Below are 12,570 nucleotides of genomic sequence, written 5' to 3' on the forward strand. Positions count from 1 at the left end.
CCTAAAATACCTTGTGACGTGTGTGTGACCCAAATATGGCCCGTTTGTTGTTAGAATTTCGTTTGGTAAACCCATAACAGTTGTTTTACCTTCTGGCGCCTCACTAACACTGTCTCTGTGTTCCTTCCTCCAGTCATTGAACAGTGACTCGTGCTGATCCATACCTTCATCTTCTTGGCCTCCGTGCGGCTCTTGTAGCAGAACTCCACCAGGGCCACCATCATGGCCAGACCCAAGCCCCCCACAAGGATGTAAAACACTCCAGCAACATTACTGAGGGACAGAGCACTCGTCTTTTCCTGGGTGAAAACACAAGTGCACACGCACACACACACACAAACGCACACACATGCACACACAAACGCACACACACAAAGAAATCCAGTCAAATTGCTTGCTTTGTTGGAAGGGAGTTGAGGAAATTCTTCAATACAAATGTGAGACCTAGATCTCTTTTTAGCTGTTATTACATAAAGTAGACCTTTCATATACGCTAAAGTCGGATAGATCCTTACAAAACAGATTGTGTCATCATTATTGTCTACGCATACATATACATCTAGATACTTTCTATAATGACGTCATAAATCTTAACATTTTTTTAAAATTTAATTGAGTCTTCCTATCAACAAAATCAAAACAACATTGTATGTCTGGAAACAAAGTATAATGTACAAGCACTGGTATAGAATGGAATACAACGAGTGACGTGACAGAATAAATCTACAAATCAATCTGAGCTCGAAATTATTACTATGGAAACTTCAATAATGTAATACGTGCCATCACATGGGCCACAGCCTTATATAGACAACATAATAATATACTACAGACTGTTCCTAGCTTTGTTGGTTTTCATGTGGCATCTGACAGACATTGCATTTGACAACACAGAAAAAATTTAAGTAATTTCATTAAAGTGGCAATCCCTCAGATTAAACCTAGTAACTCAATACTTTCCTAGGACCAAGAGTGTTTAAATGTAGGAATAAGTCTCTATTCTTTACACCTCATCCTTCTTCCTTTCATTTGTGTTAATATTGGATTCAAGTACATATGATTGACAGGCAAGATTCTACAAACCAATCAGGGAAGAGATTAAATAATCTGAAATCAGAAATAATCTAAATTGGCTCATTCAAGAAGCAGGCCCAGTCAACTCCCTGCAGATATTCCACTGCACATTTCACTAGCTGATTGTGGCTCTTTCATTTCTCATGAATAAAACTCTTAACACATAGCGCCAGACCCTTTAATGGGCTTGAGGAGAAAAACATGAAAACAATCTGGTTACGGTCATCAATCAGTTGGTCCACAGACCCATCTGAGATTACATGACAGCTGCTGTATTAGAAACAGAAAGGCCACTGCTTAGCATAGCTTTATAAAGAAGGCGAGCGCCGCCAGGGACACCAAAGGGGCCCGGAACGAGGTGAGAAACGCGTGTGAAGCAGTGATCACAGCCGCAGAGCCAGCCAACGCGTGTGACCCCAGGCAGCCGCACCAAAGAGACACTCGGGATGTGAAGAACGCACGCAGCCAAGGGCCGGGCAGACACCCAACGGGAGACGCTGCTACAGATCCTCAGAACCACGAGAAAGACAAGCAAGAGAAGTGTAGTATAGTAGTAGTATAGTAGTACTATAGTAGGGGAAACGGGCGTCCACTCTGATGGAGAGTGCAGAAGCGTCTCAAGCAGGTCACCATCCTCTCATTGGTCAGTGATTGGTCAGGAGATATTGTCTTCAGCCTGATAGCCAAGAACTTTTTATTCCAGTTCACTTATAGAACACATCGCTGTGCTAACAGCCCTTGCCTGTGGCTGTAAGCCCAACAAGCACTGCTTGACACGTGGGTAGCCATCAGCCTGAGAAGAGCTAGCAACAGGAACAGAGAGAGAGAGAAGTGTGTTAAGCCCTCCTGGTAAAATAATAGAAGCGCTATCGTCATGCCTGAGATAACCACACCATGTGGAAAACTACATGGAGGAGGAGGCCTTTGACTTGGAGTAGATCGAGTAGAAGGGGAATTGGCCACTATCTATATAAAAACATGTATTTCCATTTTGCCCAAAGGCAATAAGCATTTTCGTACTGCGCTACACCACAAATAAAAACCACGGCATTCACGGCCATTTCTTTTTTTGTACATGGAAACAAAGGACAGTCCTATTCACGCTTCAGTTCACCCATCTACTGAAAAGGAGACACAATCATATTTTCTTGTTAAGCAAACTCTTACTAGTCCACTGTCAGTGAAAGTGGAGTGAAATAAATAAAAACAGACGATCTTTGAGGATTGCCACTTTAATTGAATGGTGCAGTGTGTGCAGAATTAAGTGGCATCTAGGGGCGGAAATTGAATATTAATTAATATTACATAAGTATAATATAATTACTAGAGAATATCCCATGAAAATAGAATTATCCCTTTAAGTCTACACACGGTCCTGATCCACGGATCTCTCCAGACCGCACCGCCATGTTTGTACAGGAGTCCAGAACAGACGAACGTGTGCATTCACCCACTCATGTGCATGAATGGGTGAATGTCAGTCAACACTGTAAAGCGCTTTGGATAAAAGCGCTCTATAAATGAGGACCGTTTACCATTTACGAACGGTTCTAGAAGGTGTGTTTCTGATTTGGATACATAATCACTTACTTGTAAGTCTTACTTGTAAGCTATTCGTTTTACAGACTAAATAACTGAATACATTTTATAAACCTATCAAAGAACCGCGACCTCAGCTATTCAATGCCGTCGTTTGACCATGACTTTTGAGGGGCCTACTGGCCACTTACAGGACAGTACTGGCCACTTACAGGCCAGTATAGGCCACCTACAGGCCAGTATAGGCCACTTACAGGCCAGTATAGGCCAGTACAGGCCACTTACAGGCCAGTTCAAGCCACTTACAGGCCAGTATAGGCCACCTACAGGCCACTTACAGGCCAGTATAGGCCACCTACAGGCCACTTACAGGCCACTTACAGGCCAGTATAGGCCACCTACAGGCCACTTACAGGCCAGTACAGGCCACCTACAGGCCAGTACAGGCCACTTACAGGCCAGTATAGACCAGTACAGGCCACTTACAGGCCAGTTCAAGCCACCGGAGCTTCCATAACGTCTTTGGAAAGGGAGGGGTGGGCAGGTACACTGTTGGTTCCAATCCCTCACCGCTAGACGCCAGTAAATCCTTTAGTGCACTAAACGGACACTGCACCTTTAAGTCTGATTGATGTGTGTACAAATACCAACACTCTGGGCCAAACAACCTTGCAGGAAATTCATGCGAGGACAGATGAAGTTTGTGCTTTAAGAGAGTTGAACTCAGGGCACACAGAACTAACCTTACTGGTGGAGTCCTTGAAGCCACATTCTCCTTTATCGTACCACCACTTGTTTTTCATCTTGTCTAGGGTTCCTTGCTCATTCAGTTTCAAAACCGCAAGGTTTACTGGCACTCTTCAATGAGAATAACATAAATAACATCATTATCAATGTTATCTTATGTTATTAGCGAGGCAGCAGTTCTGAAGCTCTTGTTTGGGGACCAACGGCTGGACTCGATTCTGTTTAATTAACATGTCTTAATTTCATCACATTTTAAGGTCAACGATAATCAAATATGTAATGTAGAGAATACATTATATCACGTTTGATTTATAATTCTATTTTCTTTTTTAGTGATGATTTGAGCCTGGTTGCTCCTGGCCCCTGAACAAGAGGTTAAGAGAGGCTGCAGATGAAAAGCCTTTCTCTGCTCACTGTGCAGCGGAGATACTTCAGACAGAGGACATGGATACAAAGAGTTTATCCGCTCTATCAAACTCTTTTAATCCATGGATCCTTCACAGGCCGTAAGAGGGCGATAAGCACTGCGGCTGCCATGTGGTCTGAGGTCCACGACCCTACCTAACCTCGGCTTGTGATGCTGAACTCTGACCTCAACCAGATGGGCTGCAATGCATCGCTAGGGGGGGAGGGGGGGGGGGGGGGGTGTGTGGTGGTTAGCACAGACCTCAGCCTCCACCACAGACCAGAGCATCTTTCACGTTTGCACTCTCCACGCGTGTGCAAACATGAAGTGCTGTCTGTGTTGGCTTCGATGGACTACGTTCCTAAAGTCTTACCAGGCCGTGCTACGTCACCTCGGTGGTGCCCTGGTGGAGCAGTGTGAGAGTGTGTGTGTGTGTGTGTGTGTGTGTGTGTGTGTGTGTGTGCATGTGTGCATTAACCTTGCTCTCCCCTCCTCCGCTGCCGCACTCCCCCTTGTCATACCACCACTTGTTTTTCAGTTTGTCCAGAAGGCCCTGCTCGTTCAACTTTAACACCGCCAGGTTCACCGCGTTTCTACATGAACACAGGGCTGTTAGCGGCGAGCTCAGGGTCTGGACGATGGTGCACAGCAGCTAGCATCATAACCAAACCACATGCTCGGAACACTAAGTACACACAACCTGCCTGCAACACCGCCGCCTCGGCTGAGACTTCACGTCTGTCGTTAAACTAGGCCTATGTAAACATAGTGGCTGCCACGTACTGAACTGCATTAGCTCACCATTTCCCCTTGCAGGCAAAATATCAGTTTGAGTAACACAAATAAGCTTGATGCTGAGGTTGAGGCTGTAGGGCAGAGTGCTGTGAGTCCCCACACCTCCACGGAGGTTGTCATGGTTAGGCGAGGTAGTGAGAGGTAGTGAGAGGTTATGGTAGAGGGCTACAAGTACAACTCTCCCTCCCACTGCACCGCGTTCTCTGCTCTTCTTGTTTCAGAGTCTGGCTATCGCTTACAGCCACTTTCATCCTGAGTACAATGGTAGTTATTCTGCTCTTATCTGATTCTTTATTTTGTATTATTCACATTGTGGCAAATTTCTTAAATCCTTTTGGAATTATTTAGTGACTATTCCTGTAATGTGTTTTTTATGTGATTCTCCATCTTAACATGGCCGGTGAAGCACCACGTTCACAGTGAAATCCTGTCGCACCTTTTCTGCACTTGTCACATAAGGTTATTTGTATGAAGACATCAATGGATGACATGTCTGTCATGTCAGTGACATTATTTGGGTTATATCTAAGATGATAAATACTTTCTCATTACCAAAATGCATAAGAACGTCAAGTGATCCAAGGGATGACACATTTTAGAATCTACTGGGAATCTTGCCTTGACTCTGAGTTAATATCAACGTAGAAGGTTCCATTTTACCTTCAAGGGGAGACAGTTTTAATTGTAAAATAAATGTTTTACAATTACTTTATGAATACAATTACAACTACAACTAAATTGATATGGGATCCAATTAGTGCAAATCCTATTTGATAATTATCTTCACTTATATTTAAATAGATGAAACCATTATTATGAGATGTGTGTCATGAAAGATGTAGTGTGTAATGTATTATTGGTCCTCTATCTTCCTCTATATCTGACCAGAGGCTTGGCCTGGGCTCAGTTCACATCATTTGAGCGGTTTAATCACTCATTTATTTGACTTTGGTTCAATTCTTTTAAATGGGTAACAGTTATAGATGCCATTGGCAAATTTGGTGATTAATGAAAACCAATTGCTAAACTGAACCCATTCCACACAATCATATCAGCTCATACAATTGTAACATTCACAATATCAATGAACATATGTTCTGAATACCAACATAATGCTAGGAGCAGAGACTTGGCCAATATGATGGAGGTTAATTTCCCATTCAGCAACAGTTTTTAGAATGAAAATGAAATGCTTGATTCATTTTAATTTAGGATTTGGCTTTTGTTATTACTTATTACTTATTTAGCATCTCTGTTTCTAGCATGTTGCGTAAATAACCCAACACATTTTTCAGGAATACTAATTTAGCTGTGATCAAAATACATGAGTGGCTTTTAAAAGGTTCCACGTTCATGGAGACAGAGCATGAAGGAGTTAGACAAACAATGAGACAAACCACGTGTGAGCACTTCCCCTCGTGTGTAAACTCAAGATACCCCAGATGCACGGCGACAAGTTGAGACAAATCTTTGTGGATTGTCATATCCTACGGATGTGGTACTAATTCCCTTTAACGTTATCTCCACTTAGAGTTAGATACATGAGTACTTAAGCACTGACATGTTCATTCATCCGTTTGGCTTAAGGGTGAACTGTCCCACGTCTCTAACGGAGATCCCATGGTGGGGCCAGGCTTCAGGGTTAGCCTCTGCGACGCTAGGCTCCAAACAGACAGTGTGTTGGATCTAAGTAGCTGCGGAACATTCTTTTCATGGCCACAGTTATTGCATTTAAGGCAACGATGGCTTGTGTTGCTGAGGGCTGCATCCTATTTGAATCCAGTTCATCTTGCCCAGGAGTCCCTAGCCACTCCACTTGCCCCCATTATGTTCTTACTAGCTAAGTCAGTTGCTATAGATGTTAATGTAGTCAACTTCGGTATTGAATTCCAGTTAAGATTAGACAGCCGTGACTTTTGACAGGTGGCGAATGTGGTTACAGAGTGGTGAATACTTTGATTTTAGTAAGTTTGTTTTTAGTCTTTGTTATCCCTGTTGTTAGAGCTTTTGAATAGTCTTTCTTTATTCTAGAATAGGAGGCAAAAAGGTGCATAGGCCATTATTGTTGATGTATACTATGAGATTTGATCAAACATTACACATAACACATAAGCCTTGTGTACTGTTTAGGGCATATTGTGCAAATGGGCCGTAATTGAAAAGATGCATTGTTTCCCAAAAATGGTTGCCTAAACTTTGTTTATAATGTATAACTTATAAGTCAAGTTAAGTATCAAAGTAACCAGAGTGTACAATTCTAATAATTTCAGATAGGACTACCCAATTGATTCCAGAGATAACCTGCCCATTTCAAACAATGCACACACATGCATATTCAAACACAAATGCACACAAAAAAAGAGTTACATTAATCAAGTTAAAACATTGAATGTTAAAACAGTCAATGTTTGAACTTGACTTACTGAATATCGACCATTTCCAGATAGCATAAGTTAAAGAGGCCAAAGATCCTTTTACTGAGCAACTAAACAAATATTTTCCTCTGGGATCTTTAAATTATTCTGTATCATTATCAGTTCCGAAGGCTAATCCCATATCCCCCTATATCCTCCCCCCCTCCTATACACATGAAGATATAGGATTACAAGATAATCCTCTAACGTGTGTTTTGTTTCAAATAGATAAATAAAAGGGAAGTGAAAATAATGAATTATATTGGCACCAGAATAATTGCGATAATAGAAGCGGGGGGCCAAATTGTGTCTTTAAATCCTGCTATCCAAAACTGTTAAACACTTACCATATCCACCATCACCACTGCACACACATATGCGCACACACACACGCACACGCACACGCACACACACACACACACACACACACACACACACACACACACAAATAACCTCTATTTAGTCATGGCAACCACCACTAGCCACTGACCAGAGGTGGTACCCATGGGATCAATACAAACCACTGTGACGATGTCATCAGGGTAGGTGGATTATTATAACAACGAGTTGACTGCCATGACCCATCCGCCACACTACCATACTACACAATCCACATCTTAATTGTGACAATTTGGTCACAATTGGGATCTTTCTGCCAGCTCCCACACTGATTTTGCAATGTATTCCAGGTCGCTTGCAATATTTCTATGCAATCGAGCAGGATTTCACAACACTACTTTAGAATTTGTTGTTTTTGGTGTTTTAGTTTTTTTTCTGGACTTACCCATAGCACACATGCTATTGAGGTAAGCACTTTCTTCCTGAATTATTCCAAATGATTCCTTAATTCAATTCAATACATGCTGATATTGCAAACAAAAATTGGGAAGTGGCTATGGTTGAGTATAGCTAATATCACATAATTCATGTAAGCTTACAAACGGGGATTTGACACTGTGGATTGACATCCAGTCATTTTAGATTTTTTCTTTTTGGTCAAATGACTTGACTTTGAGAGGGCCAAACAGAGTGCGGCAGTACGCTGGGCAGTATGCTAGTCGATTGAATGGGACACAGCCTTTTAGGTTGGGCAGCATTGTTATATTGATCCACCCACCTTAATGGTGATCCTTTGGGGGTGGCGATGCCATAGCCTTTGGAATCAAGGTTCCCCCCCACTTTCATGGTATCACACGGCTTCCTTTGTTCAATGTATTCGTTCATGGTCGACTCCAGCAGGTAGGCATACTTCCCTTTGGACTTGCGGACACGCAGAACCCCCTCTGGAGTTTTCTTAACAAAAACGGAGGGTTCTGCTGACTTCATATACTGCCACATCTTGTCAAAGAGGGCGATCTTAGAGCGCTGGATCGGATTGTGCATTGGATAGAAGACAGAAATAAGATTTGTTAGTGAAAATATGTTCATTAAAACGTAATTCACGTTACACAACGCTAAATATACAGAAGCAGAATTATTCTATAAAGATTAGGGTGCAACAAGCAGGACTCGTCGTACACTATATGACCAAATCTGAGCTGGCCAATCATACATGACATAAAAATCAGGCAACCAATTGGTTGAATAGAACATCAAACGACACTCAAAGGTTCCCTCTTTTTTGGTTTGGTTAGACTGTTTCAATTCACACGAGTTAAAGGAAGCATTAGTGGTAAAAGTAACATCGTCACTCTAGTACCGAGGTCAGGGGTCGTAACCTATGCCGGTGGTGCACCGCGGCCGAGCTGGGGCCCTTTGAACCAGTCGGAGCGTTTCCATTCTCTATGGAACCGACTACAAACCGGGACAATCAGCACGAGGATTTTAAAACCCTACGTGCCGTCAAAAAACAAGCTACAGAAGGTAGAAGCTATAAAGTGGAGCATTGCGGTGCTGAACACAGGAAGCCATTGTCGGACGTAGTACGGTGTAACGGACGCCAACCGGCCTGGGCTAGCTGGCGGTAGGACATTTGTAAATCCTCACACCCCCCCTAGCCTTAAGAACGCTTCTAGCCGCTGAGTGAGGAGCCTCTGGGCTGTTAGCTCAGTGGTCAGAGCGTTCCACTCCCGTGCCGGTAGTGTTGCCGGTAGGCACCACGTCTGGTTAACGGTGTGTCAGCGTTCCGCGCTACGTGAGGGTCCTACTGGTTCAAAGCCCATGGTTCCACTGAAGGGGAGGAGGGTCCTACTGGTTCAAAGCCCATGGTTCCACTGAAGGGGAGGAGGGTCCTACGGGTTCAAAGCCCATGGTTCCACTGAAGGGGAGGAGGGTCCTACGGGTTCAAAGCCCATGGTTCCACTGGTGGTCAGTATATTTGCTGATCGTTTCGAGGTGAGCGGTTGATATCAAGAAGAGGTTGTCTGTTACGACAGCGGGACCCCCCCCCCCCCCCCCCCCCACCGCCCCCCAGGGGGGATTCCTTCATCACAAGAGATTTTGGCAGTGGCCCTAGTGGCAGAAATAAGTAATAAATAAATAAATGCATGTTATGAAAATCACAACTGGCACGGGGGTCTGTGACATATACCGTCTCTTTTGGTTGTAAAGTGGCACAGGACACGAAAAAAGGTTGCAGACCCCTGATCTGGGTTGAGTGAACACGGTCAGTATCAAACACAAATCCCCTTCTAAAGACCCCCTCTTACCGCCCCCCACATCTGACCCTACAGACCCCCTCTTACCCCCCACATCTGACCCTACAGACCCCCTCTTACCGCCCCACATCTGACCCTACAGACCCCCTCTTACCGCCCCACACATCTGACCCTCCAGACCCCCTCTTACCGCCCACATCTGACCCTACAGACCCCCTCTTACCCCCCACATCTGACCCTACAGACCCCCTCTTACCCCCCACATCTGACCCTCCAGACCCCCTCTTACCGCCCACATCTGACCCTCCAGACCCCCTCTTACCGCCCACATCTGACCCTCCAGACCCCCTCTTACCGCCCACATCTGGCCCTACAGACCCTCTCTTACCGCCCCACATCTGACCCTACAGACCCCCTCTTACCGCCCACATCTGACCCTCCAGACCCCCTCTTACCGCCCACATCTGACCCTACAGACCCCCTCTTACCGCCCACATCTGACCCTACAGACCCCCTCTTACCCCCCACATCTGACCCTACAGACCCCCTCTTACACCCCACATCTGACCCTCCAGACCCCCTCTTACCGCCCACATCTGACCCTCCAGACCCCCTCTTACCGCCCACACATCTTACCCTAAAGAACTCCTTGGTGGACCCAGAGTCCAGGGTCCCGTATGCGATCTCCGTTTGTTTGGCCAGGTCTTCGGCGCTCTCGATGGGCGAGACCATCCGCTCCACGGTGAGGAAGGCGGCGAGGTTGGCGGTGTAGGACGAGATGATGATCAGAGTGAAGAACCACCACACACCCCCCACGATGCGGCCCGACAGAGACCTGGCGAGGGAAGCAAGAAGAGCAGCGGTCGGTCAAAGGGCCGACGACGGCGGCGGCGGAGGAGGAGGAGGAGCGCAGGGTGTTCCGTGATTGGAGCGGGCGTGACGACGACGCTGACCTTGGGGAGATGTCACAGCCCTGACGCATGAATGCACCCAAGGAGAACCACAGCGAGTTGAAGATCCCAAACTCATTGGTTGACTCCGTTGTCAACGGCAACGCGCCGTCCTCTGGCTCCTCCAGCTGCCATTCGTACGGGCTGAACCGGGACACCTGTAAGAAAATACAATGATTCATGTAATATTCAGATTAGACGTGACAGCTGTTGGACGGGGAGCCGTCACGCCCTGCTATTTCCTAATACCCGAGAGCACTGCTTCATACGCCCGTTGGGGACTGTAATTGGGGTCTGCAACATTGAAAATTATTAATTAAAATTATAATTAAAAATGAGGGCAGATGATGGACCATGGACCGTGGACATCGACCGATGGAGGAGGCAAATTCCGGATAATGACCTCCATGGTCAAACTTTCCATCCATGTTTAGAAGAAACAAGAGTTGATGCTGCAGACCCAGACTGTACACAACACCCACATGAAGTTGTTGGGGCTGTGGCCTACAAGTTAAGTTAAGTCACTAAAGGTCCAAAGTTGAACCTTAAAGACAAAGTGTCTTCCAGAGTGTCGAATTTACCTTTTTTTCCCCAGTTTATTTGTGCATTATAACTTAAATTATATTATAAGTTTTATAACATAAAATATGAAACAGAAGCTTAAGTGACAGGACTTCCATTCCATATTAAGCATGAGAAAGTGAAACTAATCTTCACCAGTGAGTTAATGCCTCGGGAAGAACGAGAGCCACATTAATGTCTTCTATCACCCCATGAGACCGCACGATATTAAAGCGTCGTCCTCACTGGTCCCCCACACATCAGCAGTCCTTACACCAGTTCAGACCGGTTTCTGCTTCCACACAGAGAGTGGTCAAAGACAACAGCTTGACCAGTTCCCTGGCTGTGAGATCGGTCAGACCCTAGAGGCGTGGCTGCCCTACCATCCCACCCACGCCCATACAGACAGACTTCTCTCCTTCGATGCTTCCTGAACCTCCAGAATGTCCACTGACCTTACCGTGTCTCTGAATCAACCACGTGTTGAACCTTTACCGCTCTTCATACCCAGCCCCGAGTACGACACCATACCAGAGGCATCAAGGTCAGCCCAAAAGGTATCTGGACCATTATGTCAAAAAGATACGAAGGAGCTTTGTATGTTGACTTACTTACAAGACGAGTCTTTTTTTTTGTCTGCAATTATTTGACGTGATTGTAACTCAAGGATGTGTACTAACACATGTCAAGATCTTGACCTGGTTGATCCATCGCATCTTAATCAGAGAACTACGTGGGGCCGTCACGTTACGGAGAACCACCGAAGAACAGCGGTTAACTGAAAACTGAGAAGCCAAAGTAATAGATATATAATAGATATATAGCTATATATATATATATATATATATATATATATATATATATATATGATAGCTGGGAGGTCTAAAAGAGATGGGATCCCGGTCAGACTCCAGCCACTACAGCCACAGGGACTTGGACCAGGAGTAGTGTACCAGTAGCGTACCATATCCTCCATTCCTTCGTTCTCTGTTGTTTCTGTTGGATTTATCGTCGCTTCAACTCAAAACTCAACTCTGCGTTGGGTACAGCCCTAGTAGTAAAAATAACGAGGGTGTCTTGACCCTTTAAGATATTTCTTCCCTTGTGTACGTGAGCCAGATCAAATACATCAGTGGTACTTCAACAACTAGCTTATTCATTTTTAGGCTCTGTTTTGAAAGCTTAAATTATGTTTTTAAGGTACTATTTTTTCCATTTTGTCTTTGATTAGATCCATCCTCTATGTTCCCTTTGTGTTTGCGGAGTAGTTCCTTTTCCTTTAAAGGGGGTTAGGGTTTTTTAGAGACTGTAACTGTGATGCTAAACATCATCTTGGAATTATTTGATGTCTTGCCTGTTAGTCACTCGCTGCTCAGTTACTGTGCTGTGACCCCAAAGCCCCATTCCCTTCATTTAGCACGTAGCAACCTGCTAGTGAATAGTAAATGGACTCATTACATATTCACACTTCTAGAAAAAGAATACGC

General features: G+C 44.7%; 1 protein-coding gene across 2 annotated transcripts in view; it reads right to left on the reverse strand.

Annotated features, from left to right (window-relative positions):
• LOC311340689 (glutamate receptor 2-like) overlaps positions 1-12,570 on the reverse strand; it is a gene marked incomplete at both ends in the record, with an annotated part of 43,481 nt that overhangs the window by 3,065 nt on the left and 27,846 nt on the right. For both annotated transcript variants that reach the window (XM_084465562.1, XM_084465563.1), the window contains 5 exons: positions 165-299; positions 4,245-4,359; positions 8,093-8,340; positions 10,209-10,407; positions 10,526-10,680. In XM_084465562.1, the coding sequence (XP_084321688.1) occupies positions 165-299; positions 4,245-4,359; positions 8,093-8,340; positions 10,209-10,407; positions 10,526-10,680 (852 nt within the window). The remainder of the gene's footprint in view (positions 1-164; positions 300-4,244; positions 4,360-8,092; positions 8,341-10,208; positions 10,408-10,525; positions 10,681-12,570) is intronic.

The sequence above is a fragment of the Micromesistius poutassou genome, assembly GCF_964030765.1.
Source record: "Micromesistius poutassou genome assembly, chromosome: 3".
NCBI lineage: Eukaryota > Metazoa > Chordata > Actinopteri > Gadiformes > Gadidae > Micromesistius > Micromesistius poutassou.